The sequence below is a fragment of the Mustela lutreola genome, chromosome 10 (assembly GCF_030435805.1).
Source record: "Mustela lutreola isolate mMusLut2 chromosome 10, mMusLut2.pri, whole genome shotgun sequence".
Classification (NCBI taxonomy): domain Eukaryota; kingdom Metazoa; phylum Chordata; class Mammalia; order Carnivora; family Mustelidae; genus Mustela; species Mustela lutreola.
Window position 1 is genome coordinate 41,776,983 of NC_081299.1, and position 27,583 is coordinate 41,804,565.

The 27,583-nt window shown below is 37.6% G+C and overlaps 2 protein-coding genes across 14 annotated transcripts in view; one reads left to right on the forward strand and one right to left on the reverse strand.

The window, feature by feature from the left end:
• The first annotated feature begins 38 nt into the window (after positions 1-38).
• Positions 39-11,530, forward strand: PRPF38A (pre-mRNA processing factor 38A). The gene is made up of 10 exons (XM_059136644.1): positions 39-312; positions 2,020-2,179; positions 3,667-3,788; positions 5,494-5,579; positions 6,705-6,815; positions 9,181-9,293; positions 9,837-9,863; positions 9,971-10,068; positions 10,508-10,556; positions 11,138-11,530. Exons 1-10 carry the CDS (start codon positions 183-185, stop codon positions 11,178-11,180), a joined length of 939 nt encoding a protein of 312 aa, XP_058992627.1. The 5' UTR covers positions 39-182; the 3' UTR covers positions 11,181-11,530.
• A 219-nt stretch (positions 11,531-11,749) lies between these two features.
• Positions 11,750-27,583, reverse strand: part of TUT4 (terminal uridylyl transferase 4) — a 133,621-nt gene continuing 117,787 nt past the window's right edge. For 4 of the 13 annotated variants that reach the window (XM_059136639.1, XM_059136633.1, XM_059136632.1 and 1 more), the window contains 3 exons: positions 24,834-25,281; positions 20,164-20,322; positions 11,750-18,680 (listed from right to left, as the gene is read on the reverse strand). In XM_059136639.1, coding sequence (XP_058992622.1) covers positions 18,592-18,680; positions 20,164-20,322; positions 24,834-25,281 — 696 coding nt within the window. In that variant the 3' untranslated portion in view covers positions 11,750-18,591. Of the gene's footprint in view, positions 18,770-20,163; positions 20,323-24,833; positions 25,282-27,583 lie in introns of those variants that run through there. The other 9 variants (XM_059136638.1, XM_059136637.1, XM_059136635.1 and 6 more) reach the window with 7 other exon arrangements.

Here is a 27,583-nt window from a genome sequence, read left to right on the forward strand (position 1 = left end):
CGGTCGGCAACGCTGTTCGCGGAAGGAAGTTCCTTTCCTTACAGCATTTCCTGTACCAAGATGGTGGCCTGAGTTCCTAGAGCGACTTTCTCCACGCTTCGCAGTCCCTCTTAGATGTTTTTTTTAACCTGGATGTGACGCATTGAAGGACCCGACGGAAATAGAACTAAAGGCATTCTAAAATGGCGAACCGTACGGTGAAGGATGCGCACAGCATCCACGGCACCAATCCTCAGTATCTGGTGGAGAAGATCATTCGGACGCGAATCTATGAGTCCAAGTACTGGAAAGAGGAGTGTTTTGGACTGACGGGTGAGCGGCAGCGCGCGGACCCCCCTCCTTGTGGCCCAGTTCTCTTAACTGGGAGCCACTGGGACTGGCTCCCGGGTGTGTGACTGGAGGGGAATCAGTTATTCAGAAAAATCTGACTACCTACTGTGTGCGTAGTTTTGTGTTGAGCTTCGGAGACACGGTCTACTGCTGTCTTGTTCTAAAGCGTGTCAGTGCTGGGTTCTCTGGGGGTTTCCATGTTTAATGTAATCTGCAGAGTTCCCACTCAGGGACTCTGAAGTTCTTAAAGGAACTTTAACGTACCCAAAACCCAGTTCAGGGTCTTACTATCCCTAAATCTGGACCATTTGCAGTATTTCCACGTTCGGGCCTTAATACAGATATGAGTTTTTCAGAGAAGGCTTCCAGGTAGTCTTTCAATCTTTGAATTCTGGCTCTGCATTTTAGTAGCTCTGTTATACTAGTGAACCATGTCTTCCTCTACTGTAAACGAATAATACCCACCCCAGAAGGTTGCTGTAAGGATTAAATGCCATAAAGTATAAAAAGTATTTGGTATGGTTACAGGTATATATTTTAAGAAGTACTTAGCAGTTGTAGTGGTGGTGCTAGTTGTTAACCACTGTTAACTACTCCTGTGCCTGTACTGTTGTTGCCACCACCATTAGCTGTTGTGTCCATGGAAACATACTGTTTTTCTCTGAGTCCCTTAAATTTTGGAGTCATGTCAATTTTGGATAAATTTTGGGACCTTTTCTCATTACATAGTTCGCTCCTTGTATGATCTCCACACTGCAGTTACATCTTATATGTAGATGCCTTCAAATTTACCTCTCCATCCCAGATCTCTAAGATCTAAATTCCAAGACATGCCAACTCAGTATGTCCAAAAGTGAACTCATCTTTTTCCTCCAATGCTGGATTATGTTCCCTTGATCTATAATTGTATTGCATTCTGCATCTTATTTCAACTATTCACCACACCTAAAAAAAATTTTTTTTCTACCTTGCCAGACTGTAAACTCTGTAAGCATTGTAATTTTGTCCTCCTTTTCCCTCTACCTACATCTCCAGTATTTAGTACCTGGCTATAAATTTGATTCTCACTATAGCCCTGAAACTTTGTACTTTTATTATTCAGATTTGAATTGACAGTCTAAAAAGGAAGTAAGGTAAAATGGCTTGCCCTAAGTTCACACAGCTAGGGTTTGCTTTTGAAAACAATTGTGGAAGGTTATTATCCCCCTTCTGTAAATGACATTTGTCCATTATGTAGCTATTGAATCATTTGCTGTTATTCTTTTAACTCAGAATCTGGCTGTTTTTCTCCAAACATAATGGTGATAGGCATGGACTCTGAAGTTAAGACTGCTTACATTTAAATGCAGCCCCTGCTCCTCTCTGACTGTGGACCTTGAGCAAGTCACTTACCCTTTCTTTGCCTTCATTTTCCCTTAGCTGAAAACAGCCTCAGTGCAGGAACTTCATGGCTAATTGCATTAAATGAGATAATATGACATGCTTAGCAGAGTATCTGGCATACACTTATCTTTCAGTATATATTGGCTGTTCTTATTATTACTTTTAATAGACAGTTGTTCTTATATTAAATTCTTGATTAGTAGTCAGGAGCACCAAAGCTTGAACTAGCTTATCACCACTTCAGACTGGGATAAGCTTGGCCCTAATGTGTTTGAGATGCCACTTTGTTTTTGCTTTTCTTTTCAGCTGAACTTGTAGTCGATAAAGCCATGGAGTTGAGGTTTGTGGGTGGTGTCTATGGTGGCAACATAAAGCCAACTCCCTTTCTGTGTTTGACCTTGAAGATGCTTCAGATTCAGCCTGAGAAGGATATCATTGTAGAATTTATAAAAAATGAAGATTTCAAGTGAGTAAAATGTTGATTTGCTAATATAAAAGCTTCAATTTCAGTGGTCCAGAATTTGGCTTTGGTTAAGAGGAGTGAAAGCAATGTATCTTGTTATTTTGCGTGTTCTGATTATATTGATCTTCTCTGTTACATTCTCAGTCCTGGTAACTACCCCTTGTCCCCAAAAAGCATATCACAAGTTCACTGGACATATATTAAGCAGAAGTGAGTGCCTAGTATGTTGGTAGTACTGGATACTCAAAGATGAAGAAAACTACATAATGTGGTAGATAAGTGGGAAAACTTTGGTGTAGGTGGAGGTTTGTGTCCAGGCTGGTGTCCAGCCATGTCCAGACTTACTGTGACCTTGGAGAAGTTACATTTTGTGAGCTTTACTTTCTTTACTTGTAAAATGGAGATGATATTACCAATTCAAGATTGCTGTGAAGGTTAAAGAAGATAGTACTGTATATCTCACAATACAGGGCCTATTGCATGGCTAATATCTCCAAAATATCTGCTGCTCATATTCTTTTATTTTATTCTCAAGGAGTTTACAGACAAGTACAGGAGGCAGAGTAGATTATGTGTTACCCTCTAAGGGATTTTCATGTAATAATTTAACCTTCACAAGAACCCCGCAAAATTATTATCCCTGTTACACAGGGGAGGAAACTTGGCACAGATGAAGTAATTTCCTCAAGGTCATACAGCTAGTAAGTGTCAAAGCTGGTGTCAGTGTTCAGATTCTTTTCTACTCCATTCTGTTTGTCATGTAAAGAAACTGTTCAATTTCAGATGTCTACTTGTTATTCTAAGTGGAGAATTTGAGCGGGTAGTTGGATAGAGGAGAAAAGAAAAAGGAAATCTTACAAAACATTAACAGCTAGAGAACAGCTCTTACTAGGCACTTACTATGTGCTATATGCTATGATTAGCACTTGACACAGATTTCTCACTAAACCAGGCCAGCAAATTAGGTACTGTTATCTGCATTTTACAAGGATTGTAACAAAGCCAGTAAGTAATGGAATCAGAATTGTAATCCAAAGGACTTTGACTTTTTTTTTTTTTTTCTTCAGAACCAGCATGCTGTGTTGCCTAGCAAAAGTTTATATATTCACATCTATATGTATTATTTCTTGTAGTGTTAAGTAAACATACCTTATATGTTATTATTAAATTCAGTATTTCATTTGATTCTTACAGTAATTCTGTGAGGTAAATAGGTTCTGTCTTCATGTTATACAAGATATAACAGACTCTGAAAGTTGAGCAACATGTCCCAAGTTCCTGTAGCCAGTAAGTGGTAGAATGGGAACTTGTAACCCAGGACTCTGTATTTTACCTTTCCCTGCCTCACATTTCCTCTAAAATTGCAGTTCTCTCATCTGCAAAGGAGAGAACTTGTACATCCACTGCTGTCATGAGAAAAGCCAGGTATGAAACTCAAGAACAAGAACTTTTTAGGATGGCTTATCGTTTTACTGTCCTCTATCTGTCAGGTATGTGCGTATGTTGGGAGCCCTTTACATGAGGCTGACAGGCACTGCAATTGATTGCTACAAGTACTTAGAGCCTCTCTACAATGACTATCGAAAAATCAAGAGTCAGAACCGAAATGGGGGTGAGTATGGTACCAATTGTTTGGACCTTCCTCCCTGAACCAGTTTTTATTTCAACAATATCTCTATCTTCACATTGTAACATAGAGTTGTGAATGCTCTTTATCCTTTTTGTTACTGTCTTCATTTCAGTTTCTCCCCTGCTGCATGGAGTACTCCATTAGACTCCTAGCTTCCTGTTGGTCTTACCCAACCTACCCCCGTCTGCCTATCTTTCCAACTGCATCTTATGTCAATCCCAGCCTTGAATTATGTGCGCCCTCCACATGTGTTCCAGCCCATATGATCTGCCTCCATAATGACCTCTGAAAAAGCCTTCCCAAAACCTCCCAAAGTTAGTTTTCCATATGTTCCATCATCACTGTTATTTTTAATGGCCTCTTTTCTAGTGCTGTACTACTCACCACAGTATAGATTAAGTATATTCATACTTACGTAGGAATCCTACTGAAAAATAGTAAGTATATCCAAAGGGGGCAGCTCCATATATTTTACAAAGATCTTTCCTGTGGTAGAGGGGGATTCAGTGTAATGCATTCAAAACCTTTTTCTTCTCACTGTCGTAACAGAAGATTAGTAACATTTGCCTTTTACCTCTACATGTAACATTAAGCAGGTCAAGAATTTGGTATTTTACTGTACACTTTTATTCACTTACTAAGTGCCAGTGTGATGCCAGGTATTGTGCTATGTACTGGAAATAAGATGGTGAACAAGATGGACATGGTCATGGCCATCGTGGATGTTTAAAACTTGTTTATAAACATAAACTTATGTTTATATTGTTAAATTGAGATGGGGTTTTTCAGCCTATTGATAATTTGATCCAGATGATTCTGTTGTGGGGGGCTGTCCAGCCCATTGTAGGATACTTGGCCGTATCCCTGGTCTCTATCCACTAGATGTCAGGAGCAACCCCACTAGTTGTGGGTGGCAAAGTTAATCCGTTTGAGAACCACTGAACTAAGGTAATATTCACTATAAAAATTCTGAAAAGCTATTACTTCGTTTACCATATAAGGTACATGCTCTATATTTAGAAACACTGTGTGTTCACATGAGAAGTTGTACTTGACTTATAGGATCTGTTCAAGAACATCAGCCCTTGGTGCCAGGGTGGCTCAGTCAGTTAAGCATCTGTCTTCGGCTCAGGTCATGATCCCAGGGTCCTGGGATTGAGTCCTGCATCAGGCTCCCTGCTGAGTTTGCTTCTTCCTCTCTCATGTTCTCCCTCCCCGCCACTCATGTTCTCTCTCTCTTATGCGGGTCTCTTTCAAATAAATAAAATCTTAAAAAAAAAAAAAAAAGAATATCACCCCTATACAATTCAGAACTGTTTGTGCTTCCTTTTGTGTTGTGTCTCCTGCTAATTGGGACATCTTCACTCATTCTTTTATGCCCAGCTCCAAGAAGGGGCCTGGCATATAGATGCCCTCAGTAAAGGTGAGCTGAATGAAGGTAAGTGATGATGACAAGGCTATGAATGGCTGTAGTTTGAGCCCACGTCTGTCAGTAATCCCTTCTCTGTAACTGCCAGACTGAGTGGCTTTACTAGTAAATGTGCAGGGAAGGGAGGCGCCAGAGGATTCACACTTTCTATACCAAGTACTGTTTATATATAGACATCTTACATATAGAGACTTACACTTATTTGTTGGCTATATAAACTTATTTCCAAGTTGCCTGAGCTTATGATTGTTTTTCCAGAGTTTGAACTGATGCATGTAGATGAGTTTATTGATGAACTGCTCCACAGTGAAAGAGTCTGTGACATCATTCTACCCCGGCTACAGGTAAGAGATAAAGATGTCTTATCAGAGTTGCCCTTCTCTCCCCAAGACAGGGAGACAGACAAGTACACATATACAATAAAACACTGAAGACCATGGATGTCAGGGGTCCTCTTTTTTACCCCACACAAGGGTCATCTTCATAAGTAGTCTTTTAAAATTACCTTTTAAAGGTAATTGGGAGAGGAAAACAGATAAAGTATATGAAGGGTAGGGCTTTACTTTCTTGTTTAAAATGTTATTTTTTTTTTTTTTTTTAAAGATTTTATTTATTTATTTGACAGAGAGAAATCACAAGTAGTCGGGAGAGGCAGGCAGAGAGAGAGGGAAGCAGGCTCCTGGCTGAGCAGAGAGCCCGATGCGGGACTTGATCCCAGGACCCTGAGATCATGACCTGAGCCGAAGGCAGCGGCTTAACCCACTGAGCCACCCAGGCGTCCCTCTTGTTTAAAATGTTATATGAAGGAAACTGTAAGATGTAAAACATAAGAGGGTCAGGAATAGTAGATGAAATCTTAACCCCTTAAATGTCACCTTTATAACCCTGCTCCTTTTCCTAGTAATAAATGATTATCCATGAAGCGCCTTTCAGGAATGGGTTTTGCAGAGTATTATTTTAAAACTACTGCTGTAAAGTACAAAGGGAAAACTGATATAGTAGGTTACCAAAGGAGAAAGGGAATGAATGATCTATAATGGAGAGATGATGGAGCAGGGAATTAGAAGATTTAAGTTTTTGTTGTTATAGCTGACTAGCTGTGGAACCTGGTTTTCTTTTCCCATCTATAAAATGGGTAAGTTAGGCTACTTCAGTGGTCTTTAAACTATTCTGTGGGACTGTTTTAAGGCTGCTGAGAGGAATAAGAGGAGACAGCCCCACATATTCCAACCAGAGTAGCTCCTTTTTTTTCTAATTATATATTGGGCTTGAGAGTGAGATTTCACTTAAGGGATTTTTTTTCCCCCTTTTAAATGGCTTTATTAAGGTACAGTTGACATACATTAAACAACACAAATTTAAAGTGTGTACAATTTTGTAAGTTTTGCCATATGTATATACCCTTGAAACTGTCCTCACAATCAAGAATAGTGAACAAGGCTCCCTGACTCTCATCATACTTTCTGTAGAAACGCTATGTGCTAGAGGAAGCTGAGCAGCTGGAGCCCCGGGTTAGTGCTCTAGAAGAGGACATGGATGATGTGGAGTCCAGTGAAGAGGAGGAAGAGGAAGATGAGAAGGTCAGGTACCTGGGAGCTTAAGGGCTGAAGGAGGGATAATTATCGGGAGGGGATGGGAGAATGGTCCTTCCCTGTTTTGTTTACAATTTAATTTTTAACCTTCTTTAGCCAAAAAATACAGTATGTATTGTTAAGAGTATAGGCATTGGAGTTAAATCTCAGCTCTCCATAATCTTGTGCAAATTAATGTCAGTCTTTTCCTTTGTAAAGCAAGGAGAATGATACCTTTCTCTTACGATTTTATGATTATTAGACGATACATATAAAGCCCTTCACATACATTTGGACATTATAATTGACTCACAGCTGGTAGATATTAAAACAAATACTTGGAACAAAAATGATACTGTTTAGAGTTGAACCTGTCCTAAGGAGTAGGCTTAGTTTAGGGGAAGGAAAAACCTACTACATGATCATATTCTTTACTAGTTAAAATGCTGAAAACTTGAAAGCAACCTAGCTGTCAGGGAGCAGTCAGGTAAACTATCATCAACTCAACAGACTATTAGCCAAAGCTGTTATAAAAAGTATATGATAATGTGGAAATACATATGGTAAGAAAAGAAGGATCTGAGACTATTCTATGTATCCAAAAAGGCTAGGGGGAAATACAAGAAATGCTGGTTTGTGGATACTGGATGTAAATGGGAAGTGTAGCTCTGAGCCATTAGGCTCCCTTCAAGGTGAATGCAAAAGCAAGCATGATCTTAGTTCATAAATTTAAAGCCAGGCAATGCTGAGGTGCTCTTCTGTGGTTAGTGAACCAAAAGTAGGCATTCTGTTTTTCCTTTTTTTTTAATGGAAAATTCAGGGACTTACCAAAGTGGAGAGAATGTGCCCCCTTTACCCACTGTCTAGCCTCTCTGTCAACTCGGCCATTTTACATATTTCTGTACCAAATTGTCCCCACCCCACAATTGTCTTGACACAGATCACAACCATCATATATTGCATTCATATTTCAGAAAAGGCCTAAACATGATGCCGCTTGTCACCCCCACATCAACAGTAATTTCTTAAAATCAAATATTCAGTATTAAAACTAAAATTATACTATAGAATTTAAATAAAACTTGAGACAAGGAAAAAAAATTTATTCACATTTCCCCAATTGTCCTATATTTTTTAACAGTTTAAAATAGTTTGAGTGGTCCACAAATCAAGTCTTATTATTCTGTACAGATTTTTATAATCTGTATTTTTTTTATTGTGTCCCTGTGAGGTCACTTCACATGTTCACTTGTCCCTTGTTATCTTCTATAAACTAATTCTTAAGAGCTGGATGCTAAATTGCATGAGGTTTTTGTAGGTTTTGGAGTAGAGCAACACTATTTCATAGTACCGATGTCTGTTCCCCCCAGGGTGAGCAAAGCCTACCTCTCTTTTTGTATTAGGAGCCACTGTGCCTAGATGATCTCTACCTAGACCCATTAGGGGTTGTGAAATGGTGATATTCTAGTTTTTTTTTTTTAAATCATTTGTTACCTATAACACTGCTATGAAGAGAAATCTCCTAAATCAGTATTTAGTTTTTCATAGGTACAGTTGATATAGAAAAGGTAAATATAGGATTATTTCTCAATCAGTTTTTTAAAATAATGAGCTGACACCATAGTATCCTCCTAGTGTGATGAGCTTTTTTCCTTGGTAACATTATAAACTCAAGGATTTAAGCAGATTGGATGTGTTTTTGAACCATCATAGTCCTTGTTGATGCTGAAATTGTCTCCTTTGGCCAATGGAGGGCGGTCCCCAAGTTGACACAAGACTGATAGAATCATCGTAGTCTCGGACACCTTGTCTTCTGATGTATGTTCTGTTCATGTTTTGTAAGCTGCTGTCCCCAACCTGAAATTAGCCATTTTCCCAGGGAGCCCTTGCTTTCATTTACAGGGAAAATGATACTTAGATACCACAATCTGGGCACCATAAATGCTCACTGATAGGGTTTGGTCTGCATTTCTTGGTCTCTAGAGTTGGCAGACCCAGAGGAAAATTTTAAAATTAAAGTACACTTTATACAATCTTACTGATTTTACATCTGTATCTCCTTTCACATTGAGAAATCTAGCTTCTGAAGGAGAAATGCACAATTACTTAGACGTCTCCTGACGTCTCACAGTCGCATTCTTCTCACAAAGTCCCAGAATAATGGTACCAACACTGGAACAATAAGGGGAATACTGGAAATGGTTCAGTTTTTTTATTTGGAGGTTTTGTCCTTAGGGTTATCTATGTATTCATTGTGTTTAAAGTCACTTGAAGGTAGAATTTGGGACAGGATAAGGAGCGCGTAGGTACTGTCCCTAAGTGGTTCTCTGTAAGTCTGTGCTCATCACTGACCTACCATACATTTCTTTTCCAGCTGGAGAGAGTGCCATCACCTGATCACCGCCGGAGAAGCTACCGAGACTTAGACAAGCCCCGTCGTTCTCCCACATTGCGCTATAGGAGGAGTAGGAGCCGGTCTCCCAGAAGGTAAGGCCCTACTCTTTGGGCTCTGTTTGCCCAATGCAGTAATTGCTATAAAACAACCCACAAAAACCTCTATGTCAGACGATAACTGTTTATTTAGTTCATAAGTCTGCAGTCAGTGATTTAAGCTGGGCTTGGATAGGCAGTTTAAGTTCATGAACCTATTTTGTGATCATCTATTGGCTACTATAGAATGGCTTTTAATGAGGCAACTTATTAATGGGGCAACTCTTCTGTGTGTGTGTGTGTATGTGTCTAATTCTAGGCTGGATTAGGTATGGTCTCAGGGCAGTGGCAGAATTCAAGAGCAGAAAAGCTCAATGACGCAAATTTCCTTCCAGTATCATGTTGGTATCACATATGCAAATAGCCCATTGGCCAAAGCAGGTCACATGACCAACCCCAGACTTAGAGTGGGAGGGTGGTAATAAAAAGTTTCAGGACTAAAGTCATGGATAACAGAAATGGGTGAAGAATTGGAACAATTTTTTGAATCTACAACTGCAGTGCACCTACTAAGGTTCTTTCTCTTTTCTTTTTGTACAGGCGGAGTCGATCTCCTAAAAGGAGGAGGTGGGTCTTTGGTTGATTTGTAATGAAAGACAGGGCTTTGGGAAGGGAGGGTGCTGTTGTGGTGAGTATAATGTCAGATAAAGGGATCTGACCAGTCATTTCCATAGCCCCTCCCCTCGCCGAGAAAGGCATCGGAGCAAAAGCCCAAGACGTCACCGCAGCAGATCTCGAGATAGACGGCACAGATCCCGCTCCAAGTCCCCAGGTACAGCATTTGGGCCTTTTGCTATTGGTGGTCTTAAAGAAATACAGTAAGTGCTTAGTCTCACTCCAGTGCAAATAGCCTGCTTAAAAGGAAGTGAGAATAGAGTTCACATGTTTACTTCCTCTTACAAGCTTTGCTGAAAGAAGGATGAACTTCAGTTCTTTCATCTGAAATTACAGGAATAAGATCTTTCGTAGTGGTAAAAAATACTCAACATGATGTTTGTGAAATTAGCCATAACCCCTGAATGCATATGAAGTGCGTTCAGTTCTTCTGACACTCCCCCATAAACACACACAGTTCAGAAAGGTGCTACCAAGAGGTGTGTCTAGCATAAGCCAAAAAAATACACCAATGAAAGGGATTGGAGGAAGTGAAAATGACAGCGGAGGTGGTGGTGGATAGAAGAACACTCATCCGGTGGCCTCTTTTTCCCCAGGTCATCACCGTAGTCACAGACATAGGAGCCACTCAAAGTCTCCTGAAAGGTATGGACCAACCTTTAAGAATTTCTTCTTAATTCAGAAATCAAAGTTCCAATCATACAACTAAGTTAGACCTGAAATTTTGTTTTGATGGGGTATTTAGGAATTTCTCTTTTTTACATTATAAAATTGGCCCATTGTCCTAAGAATTACTAGAATTATATATCTGTTTTATGTTATTTTGTTTTTTCCTTGTAGAACTGCAGCTTTGATAGTGGGCATGAGCTTTGGTCTCAGGAGACCTGTGGTTAAATCCCAACTTCAGACACTTAACAGCTGAGTGACATTGGACAAATCACTTTCTTTTGATAAACTTTAATTAGAAATTATTGCTATATGTTAGACACTGTCAGGTATACTCTTAACCTAGAGATCATTTCCTCAGTGGTAAAGTTTGGATAGTAATACCTTACTCAGTGTTGCTCTAAGACATAACACCAAGCACATTTAATGAATATTGGGCATGCTCTCTATCCACATCAGTATCAGCATACCCCATCTTACTCGAAAGTTCTTGCCTAGCTCCTTGAACAGCTGTTATTAAATTTATGTTAATTTATGATTCATATGTGTTACCATTTCAGATCTAAGAAAAGCCACAAGAAGAGCCGGAGAGGGAATGAGTAATGGACTCTGTTTGGTTTTAGTCCAAATGGCCACCTGTGGATCCGAAGGCATCTATGTGGAAGGATTAAGATCTACTCCCCAGGCAGCTATGAGAATATTTTAGCTCTTTTTAACCAAGTTTCTCCACTTTTTTTCCTTATATGAAAGAGGTGCTGAGTTTTGTATCTGAGTCATATTCCATATTTGAGGGATAGTGCTTCCCAAGGGCTGCTTTGGACCCCTTTGTGCAACCAACCTTGACGGTACTCAAATTTATAAGGTTAGAAAGGACTTGAGGGGTGGAGAGGATGAATGATGAGGATGGATGTAGCTGCCTGTTGACCCTTTTGTTATTAAATTTTATACACCCATTTTCCAGTTCTCTGTAGTTTAGTTTTGTTTTGCTCCATGATGGGAAATGTTCTGAGAATCCTGAGATTTGTGCTGCTGCTATTACACTCAAATACCAAATCAGTAAAAACCTATTACCTCCATTTCTCCCTCTCCCCAGCAGGACCATGTAGTAATAATAGCATGAGAACTGACAAGTTAGCAGCAGCTTTGTAAGAAGAAAAGAATGCATTCAAATATAAGACTTCTCTGGATCATTTAATCCAATTGCATCGAACAGTTCAAACAATGAAACTTAATACCTTTTACACAACATTCTTAAATGATATTTCTTCTTCCCCAGGAGCCTTGAATTCGAGGTTATGGTGCTCTGCCTTTATCTTGTAAGCACTGACATTATCCAAGTATATCAGTAGCAGTAGTGCAACAAGACTGAAAAAAGAGGAAATATCTAATACCACTTGGGGTTTTGACCTGAATTGCTAGAAAATAATGCCATTCATTCACAAAGCTACAAAATACAACAGGAAGAGGCCAGGCTTTAGAGAGGCATGTGGCGAAAGTTGTGTTGGTAAAGTGTTGCATTCAGTTTAATCCTAAAGTGTAATTAGAGGCTGGTATAGTACAACTAGATAAAGCCCAAGTTGTTAGAAGTAGGAAATGGAGTTGAGCATAGTGAACTAACCCGGAATTGACAACATTGAGGTAATTATGAAGATGCAGAATTAAATGGGATTGCCCAGGAAGTGTTTATGTAAGAAAGCCAACAACAGAATCATTGGCAACACTCAACACTGGTGAGAGGGAAGCAGTGCAGTTAACCAACTGAAAATGGAAATGAACCATTCAGAAAGGTGGTAGAATTAGGAGACAGTATGGCAAAGAAGCTAAGGTCTGAGTATTCAGAAGCAAAATAAGAAATGCAAAGTGTCCACGGGCACTGATAATCATGAAGGTGTTGGGATCTTTGCTAGTTCTGTCTACCAGTACTTACCTTTCCTCCTTTCAAAAGGGAAAAGTGAAAAAAAGGAGCGGGGGAGGGGGAGTGTTTTGACTTTCTGCAGCTCTGGACCCAGTAAGGATTATGAAGACCAAATGCCTCATAGGATCCAGCTTCTTGGGAAGTTTTATCTGGTCATATATTCTTTTGCTTGCTATTGAACTGAAGGACTTTTGCAGCAATATTAAAGCATTTTGGGATATTTGAGATTTCATATTCTTCAAGGATTCCTCTCCTGATAATACATGAGCTAATAAAAGTTGGCCATAACGGTTCTTGCTATCCATTAGACAACTATATAATAGACTGCCTTTAAGAATTAAATATAAACACCTCTATTTACATCTGTTATTGAGTCCTAACAGTTCATTCTTTTTCTTTTTTTCTTTCTTTCTTTTTTTTTTTTTCCTAACAGTTACTTCTTTACCAAAGTGATTTGGATGGAAAGAAATGTCTTCTGGATTAATGACCTATGGACCAACAAAGTTAACATCCAGTATATTGTTAAAAATACTCACTTTAAAATATAAGATTAAAAATTTCAAAAAAAACCCAACAACTTTTAATAACAGAAATAAGCATTCTCAAACTATAAACTTAGTGCATACTTACTCAGGTATATGGTGAAATCTGAACCAAATTATGGTTAACACAGCCAACTTCTAGCAGGAAACAGATTATTCTCATTCTTTCATTACTTCAGAGAGCTAAGAGTTCTTGAGTGGGATATGTTGAACATCTCTCTAGAGACTGATTTGGTAAATTACAGAATTCCAGAGAAGATGGAGCTTAAGGACAAACTTTGCTGAGGGCAATTTCTGTCATCTATCTGCTAACATACTGGGTGAGGCCCTAGAACTTTAACTTTGTAACTCTGACTAGCCAGTATTAAGGAACACTTTACATTTTACCTCTGTACACATATATTCTGTAACTGAAACAAATTTTGGGGAAAAAATACTCCTTAATGTAAAATGCATTCTGATCTTTCCTCTACAGTATTTTTTTTACTGTATTTTTAATATTTGGTGTAAACCACTAAATTTATTTCACTTCCCACAATTAATTTGGTGAAAGTCTTCCAACATAACAACACAACTTTGAAAGCTCATTCCACTAGCCCCTTCCTGTTCCATTATATAATTGATCTATGTACGACCTAAGGTTAAATAAACAGTAATCAGAAAAGAATGCTCACAGATGCTGGTCACTCCCTACAGAAAGTTAAAGTATCAAGTTCTCCACAGACTGAAAAAATACTGTAACAAAGTGATTAAAAATGCAAAGTACAGGAGTGCCTGAGTGGCTCAGTAGTTAAGCGTCTGCCTTCAGCTCAGGTCATGATCCTTGGGTTCCAGGGTCCTGGGATCAAGCCCCAGGCTCCCTGTTCAGCAGGAAGCTTGCTTCTCCCTCTCCCACTCCCCCTGCTTGTACTCCCTCTCTCGCTGTCTGTTTCTGTCAAGTAAATAAACAAAAATCTTTAAAAAAAAAAAACAAAAACACAAAGTATACAAGTTCAAAGATGATATTAAAAGGTAAGGGATGGAAAATAAGCTTGCAGAACTTAAATGAAGATTTGAAAAGCTGAAGAAATTAAAGCCTTATTAGATAACAGTATAAAATAAAGTGTGGAGGAAATAAAAATGGAAAATAATAAATGTAAAAGCTACAAAGGTAATAAAACACATGAAATCCTATGTATGCATAATTCACATTCCTCATGAAGAGAACTGAGTAAATGAGATGTCCAGATACAAGAGAATTCTTATAAAAATAATAAAAATCTATCAAGTATCCTGATGAATTTAAGATATAAAGAATTACAGGGACATATAAGCAGAAAAATCAAGTCCTAAATAATGAAGGCGATGGAAATCAAGCTGGTCTCATCTTACAGCAAACTTCCTAAGGCAGTGAAGCAAAAAGGCTCTAGAGGTCTGCGGAAAATAGTGATAAGAACTTTATACCTAGCTAAAGCTGTTTTCTTTAAAATGTAAAGAGAATAGGAATACTAAAAAACTGCCTGATAATGAAATTCATCCAATAAGAATCAAATCAAGGACTTTGAAAAAAAGCCATAAAGGGAGTGGTGTCAAAAATTCTAAAGACCAAATAAAAATAATGGGAAATAATTTTAGGGTTCAACTTGTATGTGAACAATATCTATGTAAGAAGTAATATAAGCAAGAAGTAGAGGAACTATTAAGTTTGCTGATTATATTTTTCATAACAGGAGTTATAAATGGTTTCTAATTAAAACATACATGAGAATTAGGAAATAGCTCTATGTTTTCTGTAACTGTCCTTAATTTTAAGAGGAATCTTTTAGAACTACCATAGAAAAAACTTCAAAAGTTAAGCATTTCTTTTACTTTTAAGTCCAAGTAAAATTAATTTGCTATGTTTAGTAAACATAATATATGAGCCCACTTTTGTATGTATGTATGTCTATGTTTAAGAAAGATAGTTGGGGATGGAGGGAGGCACCTGGCTAGCTCAGTTGGAAGAGTGTGTGGCCCTTGATCTCAGGAATTCGAATCCCATGTTGGATGTAAAGGTTACTTAAAGAGAGGTGGAATGAATGAAGTTCACCAGCTCTTAACAGTATCTATTTTCTGATAGATGGACTTTTGTGTGATTTTTTTTTTTTTAAGATTTTATTTATTTATTTGTCAGAGATCACAAGTAGGCAGAGAGGCAGGCAGAGAGAAGGGTGGAAGCAGGCTCCCCGCTGAGCAGAGAGCCCGATACGGGCTCGATCCCAGGACATTGGGATCAGGACCTGAGCAGAAGGCAGAAGCTTTAACCCACTGAACCACCCAGGCGCCCCCTTTTGTGTGATTTTTATACTTTGTTCTTTTAGGTAAGATTCCTTTTTTTTTTTTTTAAAATAAACACATTTAAATTATCCTTTACCAGGGTAAAAAATGAACTGTTTGGACTTCAAAGCTACTTTATAAGCTTACCAGTACATTTTATATATTGTTTGTCGGGACCGCAAAATGGTAACCATTTTCCTGGAGGGCAATGTAGCAATATATAGCAAGAACCTTAGACCTTTTATCCTTTTTACCTAATATTCCCACATATGAATATAAATACATAAATTCACCATAATATAGCTAAAAATAGCTTTATCCCATCATTTTACATATTATTTATACAGGAGAAAAAAAGCAGAAATGTCCCACCTGTAGGGGACTAAACAAATAAATGACACATCATTAATATTCATACTTTTGAATAATCTTTAATGACAATGAAAATATTAATCTCTCCGTGTCATTAAACATTATACAAAACAATATGATCTTAAGTATAGTGTGTGTATGTGTACTCTACGTAAAATTGATAATCTGGGCATTTCAATTACTCTACAATGAATTTGATTCACAATAAAAACTTAAGTTTACAACTTCTCTGAGAAGTTTGCAAACTTCTAAACTACTATTGTATAAACTACGAACTAAGAGTATTCTATTTTTCCACTTGGTACAGTTTTGCCATTTACTGGGCACTGGTAATTGCTGAAAGAGGGACAAATGAGATGCTGAAAGTAACTACATAAAACACTGTCATATAATTAAAACCTAGGTCACTGGGCTTTATTGCCCCAAAAGTACCTTTTGCCAGATGGTCTGCCTTCCTATAGAAAATAAGGCTGAGCTGGAGGCAGTATCTTGTTGGGAGAATTTTTTCCCAATAAAAATTTCAAGTATATACAAAAGAACAGTAAAATAAACATCCTGTACACCTCATCATCTGTTCTCTAAGACTTGAAAAAAGATTAAATACATAAACACTTAACTTCAAAAAAAAATCCTGAGTGCTCCAAGTCATACAGGCATTCCTTGTTCTACTGCACTTCACTTTATTGCACTATCACAGATCATGAATTTTGGTTTTGTTGGGGTTTTTTTGTAAATAAATTGAAGGTTTATGGCTACCCTGCATCAAGCAAGTATATAGCTACCTTTTGTCTAATTGCATTGGACAACTTTGTGTCTCTATTACATTTTGGTAATTCTCACAGTATTTTAAACTTTTTTATTATTATATTTGTTATGGTGATCTAAGCCATGGTTTGGGGTGTCAAAAATTATGCCCATGTAAAACAGCAAACTAAATAAATGTGTGTGTTCTGACTGCTCTACTGACCTCTGTCTCCCTCCTCTTGGACTTCCCTATTCCCTGAGACATAATACTGAAATTAGGCTAATTTATAACCCTACAATGGCCCCAAGTGCTCAAGTGAAAGGAAAGTCAATCGATATGGCAAACTTCATTGTCTTGTTTTAAGACATTGCCAGAGCCACTCCAACCTTCAGCAACCACTACCCTGATCAGTCAGCACTCATCAAGATCCTCCACCACCAAAAAGATTACAACTCACTAAAGCTCAGCTGATGGTTAGCATCTTTTTAGCAATAAAAGTACGTTTTAATTAAGATGTATATTTTCAACATAATGCTATTGCATACTTTATCAATTACAGTATAGTGTAAACATAACTTTTATATGTACTGCGAAAATCAAAAAAGGCATCTGTTCACTTTATTGTGATACTCACTTTATTGCAGTGACCTGGTACCTAACCTGCCAAGATTTCTGAGGTATGCCTGTATTTTAACATAAAAGTATACACTGGGCCAGCTATCTCTTTAACAAAACAAATGAGTGAAGTCCATCATTTAGTAGGATTCTGAAAGATACTGAAGTTTTAATATGAAAAACTAACAGTAAATACACCTAATCTTAACATTTAATAAATACCTTTTCAGGGCTGCAAATATGGCAGGAAAGCCCTCAACATCCTGCAATAGATTTCAAGCATCTTCCAAGCTGGAAAATATGGCAAAAGCACAGGTAGTCTCCTATTTAAGTAATGCATATCTGAGAAAGCAGAACAAAGATAATACACTATCCTTAAAATACATTTGTATTTACTTATTCTGCAGATTTCCAAATTTATACACCATCATTTAGTCCAAAATCCCTGACAAACATGTACCTGGGGGTTTTAGACAAAATGACCTCAACTTTGATGTACCAAAATACCACCAGAACACAAGTTTTAATTTCAATTATAATCAGTGATTATTGGTAAAAACCATCCTGGCAAGTGTGCATTCCAGGTAGTAACAGAACTCAAAATGGATATGCTGGCACATACTAGTAACCCAGTAAGAAATATCTTCCCTCCACTCCAACTGCCAGTATCAGCCTCAGCGTTTAAAAATTCTCCTTCAAAAGATCTGTTTCAATTCCAACATATAAGTGTGCTACCTTGAATTTCACTTCATTGTTTTGCACCTCAGTTTTCTCAATTATAGAATGGAGATAGCATATGTTTCTGTCAACTTCATTGGGTGCTGTGAAGATCCAGTAAAATAAAGGACAAAAAAAAGATCCTTAGATCTCTAAAACTAAGTCTGTAATTTAGAATACTCTATTCATGGAGTGTAAAACAAATGTCCTAATTATTACGTTGTATTTCCATGATCTAACAACCATATGAATTAACCAAATTTGACTCTTGTCAAAAAGATTTATTAACTTAAAATAGAATTACTTCAAATACAGACAAAAGCAACTTTCTGTTCAAGTTTGATTATTTTCAATAGACAAGAATGTAAAAGAAAAAAATTCTGAATCTTCACGTTGTAGTTTTATTTTTTTTTTACCTTTTAAAAAGTTTTTTGGCACTACAAGGTTCTGTAAAGAATAGAAGTGACAAATTTAAAACACATGAAAGTTTTTCCTAATTCTTAAGAACAATATATATAAAGTCTGAAGCAACCAAAGTATGAATACAGCTAATAGAAAATAAAGAATGTAATTTTTAAATTCTCTCTTTATACAATTCATCAAGATTAAACAAAACATAAAATTCCCTTAAAAATAGGGTAATAAAATAGATGAAATTTGTATCACTCAATTTGGTGATACTAGTAAAAACTATAGTTCATATTTATATACAAATAATACAGTCTTTAAAAACAGTCTTAGAATTTAAATAAGCTATCTAAACGTGTTAAAATTTTAAATCAGGACCTGATTTGTTTTGCTTTCCATTAAATGTCACTTTTTCTGCTGAATGTAACTGACATTGAGGTACGGATACCCTTGAGACAGCAGGATTGGCTGGTTGCTGTGCATCGGTAGACCAGCTGAAAGAAAATGGACTCGCATTACTCCGACACGTTTCCTCTTGGTGGGTGGGGACAACGCTCTCTACATCGACGGGTGGCACATCTGTCTGTTGGACACAACACAGACAGGAAACTGAAAGGCTTGTGCCTATTTATCTGACAACGCTTAGAATTTAACTTGTAGCTAGTTCTCTCTCTTTTTTTTTTTTCTACTTACACAGTAAAGAGGAGATAAAGCATGTCAAAAACATTTAGCAGGGGAAGGAGGAGGACAGAAGGGAAATGTGGCTATGTGAATGAGAAGAGAAATGAAGGGGAGGAAACAAAAGGAACAAATTCACCAGTGAAGAACTTCAGACATCCCCCACACAATCCCACTGAACCCTAAAAGGGTTTATAGGACCAAAAGTAACTTTCCTCAATCCTAGTTCTCTACTCGGAAGAATAAGCCCACCATACTCAATGTTCTGCCACTCTATAGTACAGGGATGCCCCAGAGGTACATGGGATAGTTTAGGAAGGCTTAAATGGAATCAAGCCTGAAACCCAGACCAGGGGCTTCCCCTTAAAGTTATCATTTCATTCAGTCAACATTTCCTGACTGTCTTTCTTTAATCTCTTGAACTCCTAGTTTAAGTGTAACTCTGACTCTAGTTTTTTAACTCCTAGATTAACTAAGAGCTGAGGGCCAGACTCACACATTCCGTATTAGAACTGAAATAGCTTTGAGGCAAGCAGGCTAGATAAAATGCTACAAGTACTCCTTAGTTTGTAATACTCATTACTAAGATCAAAGCCATTATTGGTACCTCAGCACCAACAAAAGACAATGAATTCTAGTGTCATTCAAGTCTTAGTTCAATAAAACAAATTTGACTATGTCACTACTCAATTCAAAAACTTCCATTAGATCCCTACCATTTACTTAACTGAGTCCAAAAAGTTCTTCATAATATGGTTTCAGCCTATCTTCTTTAACCTCATCACATACACATCTTTCCCATTTACTTTATACTCTAGTCCTTTTATTTTCTCCTTTTTTTCTCATTATATCAGGCAGATATCATTGACTTTGCATATATTATTTCCTCAGCTAAGAACTCTCTTCACCTGTAATCTCTAAAAAATCTGTAGGGGAAAAAAAAATCCTGTGTCTCTTTCACAATCTAGTTCAAATGTCAAAATCTTGTGTGAATTGATCCTTGGTGTCCCTATCTCCTGTTATCTCTGCTAGGATAACATTAACTGAGTCCCTCTACATGCCTATTCTTGTTTATTTTAGATGTCTGGCTCTCCTAATAAAATGATCATTAGGTGTACAAGTTTTGCTTAATTCTTGCTTGAACAACAAGCATTAGCACAGTGTGACATACAGTATGCTCTTTCAATAAATGTTTATCCAATGCTTAAAATTTCACTCCTTTTTCCTGGCCTTCACATAGCTTCTGCTGTCCCAGAACCACCCCACCCAGCCTATTAATGAATTTGTAAACAACAATACCTTGAGTATAGAACGGTTTGTTGGGCTGAAATCTGGCATTTCCCTGATGCATGAAGTTTTGATGCAAACCATAAGGCCACGAAGCTGGGACAAGAGGGAAATGGGGACGTGGTGCATGTTCCCAAGGAATTGGAGGATTTAGTCCTGGAAAGCCTGGCTCTGCATTTTAACAAGACAGGAAAGACATACTTTAAAACATCAGTTTGTTCATTTAAATATTCCTTCATTCCACAGAGATTTATTGAGAACCTACCACTGAACAAGAACAATGCTAAATACAGAGCATACCAGTTTTTTTAAAGAATCAAACACTGTAAATATGCTCAAATTATTCATAAAGAGACATACAAGAATACAACATAGAATAATATGTGGCCACTGCTATAACAGATGGGTGGAAGGTGTTATAAAGAAGGGGCTAACACATTTGGCTCAAGAATAGAGGTTTTCCTAAGGATGATTAACTAAACTGAATTTTAAAGCACAAGGAACAAGTTAGGCAAAATGGGGCAAAGAGGGCATATTTTAGACAGAAGGAACAGCATATACAACAGCCAGGAAACAGGAAAGCAGAGCAAGTTTGGGAAGCTGCAAAACAATCAGCGATACAGAGAAAGGAATAAAGGTAGGTAGTGATAAGAAAAAAAGCTAGACAGGTAAGGTAGAATTTATATTTCAAAGAACTATAGTACATCATTAAGGAACTTATATTTTATCCTAAAAACAATGCCAACTATCCTAGAAACAATTATATCATGGCCTGGAAGGTGATTCTATTAAAAGCTAAAGCACTCGGTGTAATGGTTGAGAACGTGGGCTTTGGGGCCAACAAGGTTGACACTCTAATCCCAGTTCCAAAAATTACTAAATTTCAATTACGCACCTCAGGCTAGTGTGAGTATTAAATCAGATGACAAAAAGTAATGTGGCTTATCCAAGTCCTGGTATGTAAGTAGGAACTCAAAAAAATACGAGTACTATTCTTTCTATGGCAAACTACCCCACAATCTACTTCCCTTTAAGATGTATCTGTAAGTACATCTTTCAAAGTACACTTTTTCAAAGCACTTACTGAATCCTTTGGACCATTTTTGGTGGCTTTTCTCATTCAGGATCATAATGTGGCAGGAAATAATCTAAAAGACACTATCCTCACATTCATTAAACTTCCTAGCAGGAATGCAAATTAGGAGGTACAGAAAGGGAGGAGTACACAGCAAGAAGACTAAAACCCATACTAGCCATATTCTTAACAAGCTCAGTCTTCTCAGGAGGTAACCAGAAAAACAAAGCAGCTGTTTCATTCAAAGTTCATAAAATCAAGTTACAGTTAAGAGCTGAAGCTATACTAGAGGGTATATTTATTTCTTTAAATGAGACTGGGAATATATACTGAGGTCCAGATCAATTGAGAAATGATGTTTGACATAAAAGTGTACTTCTTAGAATATATCTAATTTCCCTTGGCCATTTTTCACAAATATTTTCATAATATAAACATGGAGGAGAAAAAGAACACAACTGGAGAGCAGAATCAACATGAGTTAAGGGCATCCTGCAGAAAGTGAGCTAAATTTTAAAATCAGGCAGGGGGTGGTGAGTGAGTTAGCCAAGCTTTGGAGCAAAGCAAAAGGATGTGCAAAAAGGCAAGAAAGATAAAAGGGAGAGGACTTTCCAGGCAGATGGAACAAATTAAGTAAACAATTAGGGATAAGAGACAGTATGGTATGTTCGTGGGATGTTCATTAGTTCATTAAGGCAGAAAGAGATCAACTAGTAGTGGTACAGGAAGGAACAAAGCTATAAAAACTGAGCCACTATACAAAAGGGCAAGACACTGGGTATGTGTTCATGGGTATATAACTCAGTAACGATCAGGACACATGTCATGGCATATATACAATAAACTTTTGTTGAATGACAAAAGCAGAGATCACATTAGAATGGCCAAGTATGCCACATATCCTTTGACCCTGGAAGTCTAAATGAGTTCCCACATTCTGACATTTTCCCTCAGCAAAACAGATTATCTGTATTGTCTCAGAAGAGTTTAGAGATACCTCCTCTATCATAGTGCTCTAAGCAACAACCTATTTTTGTTTAAAAACTGCCAAAATTCTTTTGAGAATTAATAAAGGGAAAAGAGTCAAGCTTAGCCTACTTTTCCTATACAAACTACATTTTAGGATAATCAAGTAGTTAATAAGGAAAAGTTGTTTATAGAAGAACTTTTCTGTTCACAAATAGTGCAAAGAAAATCATTTTACAACCCTTAGTGAAATAATGGTTATCAGCAATAATTATCAACAACAGCTATGACTATTATGTAAAAATTAACAAGGAACTTTATAATGGATATCCAACTCATTGATCAATCTTAGGTCACTAAGAGAGTAACAGAAAGTAAGTTCTTTTTGAAATAAGGGAACAGGAAACATAGCACCAACCAGAAAGTAAAATTCTTACCAAAAAAATAACCTGAATCTAATCCAAACTCTGGACCTAACTAACTACCAATTTAGGAAATACGGGGACAGAGGTACATTTTAAACAATGCCACAAAAATAAAATTCAGCCGACATTACAATGTAGGAAGTGCTATAGTTTCTTAATAAACAGTTTATATGGGAGGAAAAATTATGAGGGGAAACTATTATAAATTAAAGGCGGCTTAAGAGATATAATAACCACCTGTAATGTACAGGGCGCTTTGTAGGAATTCTGATTAAAAAAAAAAAAAAAACAACTTTAGAAAAATAGGTAAAAATGAACAAGAACTGGGTATTAAAAAAGAAGAAGAAGAAGAAGAAGAACTGGGTATTAGAGGATACTGGATATGGTAACAGTTTTGTGTGTTTAAGAAATACAAACAAGATTATACAGAAATTTGACCCAGTGCCTGAGATTTGATTAAATACTAAAGCCAAAAGCTTTCTTTAAATGAGGAAAAGGAGTGGGTCACCTAAGTGGCTCAGCTGATTAAGTGTCTAGCTCTTGACTTCGGCTCAGGTCATGATATAGAGGTTGTGAGATTGAGACCTGTGTTAGATGCCATGCTCAGCAGGGAATCTGCTTGAGATTTTCTACCTCTCCCTCTGTCTCTAACCCCCCTAAAATAAATAAATAAATCTTAAAAAAAAGAAAAGATATTAAAGGAGTCAAGGACTAGCAAATACTGGTAACTGTTAAAAGCTGGGTAATGGGGAATAGGTTCATTATACTTTATTCTCTCTCCTGTATACATTTCAAATTTTCAATAATACAGTTTTTTTTTTTTTTTTTTTTTTTTTTTTAAAGATTTTATTTATTCATCTGACAGAGAGAGACCACAAGTAGGCAGAGAGAGAGAGGAGGAAGCAGGCTCCCCGCCGAGCAGAGAGCCCGATGCGGGACTCGATCCCAGGACCCTGAGATCATGACCCGAGCCGAAGGCAGCGGCCCAACCCACTGAGCCACCCAGGCGCCCCAATAATACAGTTTTTAAAATAAAAATATTTTGGGGGGGCACCTGGGTGGCTCAGTGGGTTAAAGCCTCTGCCTTCGGCTCAGATCATGATCCCAGGGTCCTGGGATCAAGCCCCGCATCAGGCTCTCTGCTCAGTAGGGAGCCTGCTTCCTCTCTCTCTGCCTGCTTGTGATCTCTGTCTGTCAAATAAATGAATAAAATCTTAAAAAAAAAAAGATTCTTTCAAAAAAATTGGGGGGGCTCCTGGGTGTCGCAGTCAGTTAGGCGTCTGACTCAGGCTTTTGGCTCAGGTTGTGATCTGAAAGTCATGAGATCGAGCCCCCAGTCAGGCTCTGGGCTCAGTGTGGAGTCTGCTTGAGATTCTCTCTCCCTTGCCCTCTGCCCCATCCATTTGTGCATGCTCTCTCCCTAAAATAAATAAATAAGTCTTTTTAAAAAATTATCAACCAAAACTGGGTATAAAACAAGACTTCTGGTTTATCAAATATTTCAATTATGCAAATATTTTTTTAAATGACTGGATCATATGACACCTAAATATTACTTGGCAATTATGTCTAGGAATTGAGAATATAGATTATTTTTTATTATTCAAATGTTCAATAATGAAAATGTATTTCTATAAATCAGGAAAAAACTAGTACTTTTTAATGTTACAAAGTGCTACTAATATCATTTTAAAGAATTGTCCTTACTGGAAGATAGTAAAGAGGCTAAGGCAAAGAGCACGGGTTTTGAAGAAAGAAATTGGTTTAAATCTTGGATCTGCTATGATTAATTATTAAAGCCTGATAGTTGTTACTTAACCCTGCAATATCCTCAACCATAAAATTAGCTTTAATAATACCCAAATCAAACTGTACTGTAGTGAAATTTAAAATAAGTAACATTTATGTATATTACCTCATTTAATATTCACAATATCCCTGTGCATTAAATGTTATTAATATCCTTATTTTAACGATGAAACCAATGCACAAAGAGACTGAGCAACTGCCTAATGCCACATAATAAATGGCAAGGCTAGGATTCAAATCTAGACAGTGTGAATCCACAGTCCATACCCTTTATCTAATCCTATACTGCCCCTCATAAATATTGCTTGTCATTCTTTTCCTCACATTTATTTCGCCAAGTGCAACCAATCATACCAATCACCCAACCTTTCTACAGACAGATGCAAAAGAAGAAAAGGAAGGGTTACCCGAATTCCCCACTGTACCATTGTTCACCAGGGAATTTGGAGCCACAGTACGAGGCCAGTGTCCATCATGAGAGGAGTTAGGGATCGCCACAGGTCTGGCAGCAGGCTGTGCAAAGATGATGCTGGGATCGTTCAGGCCAATATTGCTGGGGGCACTGCCTGGTGCAGAATGGATCACTGGACCATGGATAGGCCAGGATGGGGCAGGGATCTGGAGAGGGTGCATTGGCAACAATCCCATATTGTGCATGGGAGAATACTGAGCTGGTGGTGACTGGGGAAAGTTATACATAGGCATCTGGACCTGATGGGGGGGCTGGGCTCCCTGCTGAGGTGGGCCAAGCTTGGGTTGGGATCCTGGCTGGGATGGAGACTGAGTAATGGCAGCTGATTGGGAAGAATTCTGTGGAAACGGCTGGGGCTGAGGAGAATAAGATGGTGAATCAGACTGCAAAGAGAAAAAGATAACATTTTAAAATTAATTTAAAAACATGTTAGTGTTATAAAAGCAGAGATTATCTAAACACAAAATTAGTTATTTTATTAGAATATTATAAATACAACTCTATTATGTGAATAAGAGCCTCATTTTACATGAAAATAGAATTTTCTCCAAAAATCCTCAAAATCCTCTCTGACGTATATATTACCCCATAAACCTTTTTACTGCCCAAAGAAGAAAGAGCCCAGACGTCATTTCCATCATGCAGAACTCACATTCCAATTGTAACTAGAAACTTGTATCTAAGTATCTCACAGGCACTTTGATTCAGTCCCTCTACAAGTTACTGAGTGTCAGTTATGTCTGGGCATTGTTCTAGGTATTAAAAATACAATACTAGCATGTATGCCCTCATGGAATTTAAAGTTTTATGGGGGAAAGGAGAAAGAGCAGATGAAGAGATTACATGAGCAATTACAATGAAATACAATGATTACTATGATAAAGAATGCATGATGTATATTGTATAAGGAAATCCCAGAGCAGGAATATCTAAACATACTTCCAGAGGAGAAAAAAATAAGAAGAATGAAAGTGGAAATCAAGGAAAACTTCCCAGAGAAGTGACCTTTAAGTTGAGACACAAGGGTAAATAGCAATCAGTCTAACAAAAGAGGGCAGGGATAGGGGAATGGGAGGAGTGTTTCATGCAGAGGGAACAACATGACTGAAGGAAAATAGGTTCATGAACACCTGACTTGTTTAAGTAATCAGATTCTGAAAGAAGTTTATTATTACTGAAGTATAAGGGCAGGGGAATGGCAGATTTGAGGTTGAAGAACTAAAGAGGTACAAGACAATGAAGGGTCCAATAGGCCTTGTAGTTAAGACTTTATCCTGAGTGCACAGGGAAACCACTGAAGGGTTTCAAACCAGTCAGGAACATGATCAATCCGTATTTTAGAAAAATTATTCTGGCTTAATGGGAATGAAATAGAGAACACTTGGGGTGGGATGAGGGAGACCAATAAGAGTGATTAAAAGGCTGGCCCTAAGATGATGGTAACCTAGGCTAGGTAAATATAATATAGGAACAGGAAAGCAAATAGCTGTGAGCTACTTTTTATAGGTAGAAATAACAGGAGTTGATGACTGACTGATGTGGGGTTTGAGGGAAAGAAAACTAGGAAGCAGGATCATTCAGTGAGATGGAGAACACAGGAGCCAAGAAGTGGCAAGTCTAGGAATTTAGAGAGAAGTATGTTACATTCTACATATGTTGAGGTTAAAGTGCTTTGTGAGATATCAGAACAATGTCCATTAGACAGACTCTGACCCACATCTCAAGTAAGAGGAAAGTGAGTGCTAAAGCAGAGGGTAAAAGTTAGAAGCAGCAGAGGAAAGTGGTTAGAACACAGGTTTTGAAGACAGGGCCTGAGGGTTCAAGTTCTAGTTCCAAGTATGTGCTGACCTCAGGCAAGAAACTTAAATCTCTGTTTCTTCACCTGTAATGTATAAATAATAAACAGAATCTATCTCATACATCTCTGTGTAGGTTAAGCAGTACTTGTGGAAAATATAAACACCAAATTCAGGACAGTAGATACATTTTAGTAGCTAGGAAGGGATAGTAGGAAGGTTTTAAGATGGAAACAGCATCCAACAGGAATGCACAGGGATTACTAACCATGGGTGATTTTTTAATATAATAAATATTAAGAATTGTTAAAGCCTGGTGGTACTACATGGGTGTTCATTACTTTCTGTACTTTTTCAATATTTTATTACAAGAAACAGGAGAAATTATATATATGGCACACAGCAGTCAACCATGTTAGCTGGTATTATTGTTGTTATATAACATTTATGAAAATGTCAGGGCCATAGTATGTATTCAAATATTACAGACAGGGTTAGTGGGCTTCTAAATGTTGTTCTAAGATTCTCCTATACTGATCTACAAATCCTTTGAGAATTTTTTCTAAAAGAGATCATACCAGATTAAGCATGTTTAATTCTTAACAATGTTGAGGCTACCTAGACCTGAGTTTGAATCTTTTAATTTCTCTTTTTCTCAGCTTCCCAATTTGTAAAATTTGATCATACTAATACCTACCACTTCACATGCCACGCAAAGGATTAAGTGTGAAGCACCAAGCATAGTACCAGGTTTAAAGTAAGGAAAAGTGAATTGGGGGAAATAGGAGGGGGAGACAGACCATGAGGACTCTGAGAAACAGAGGGTTTTGGAGGGGGGTGGGGTGGGAGGTTAGGTGAGCCCGGTGGTGGGTATTAAGGAGGGCATGTA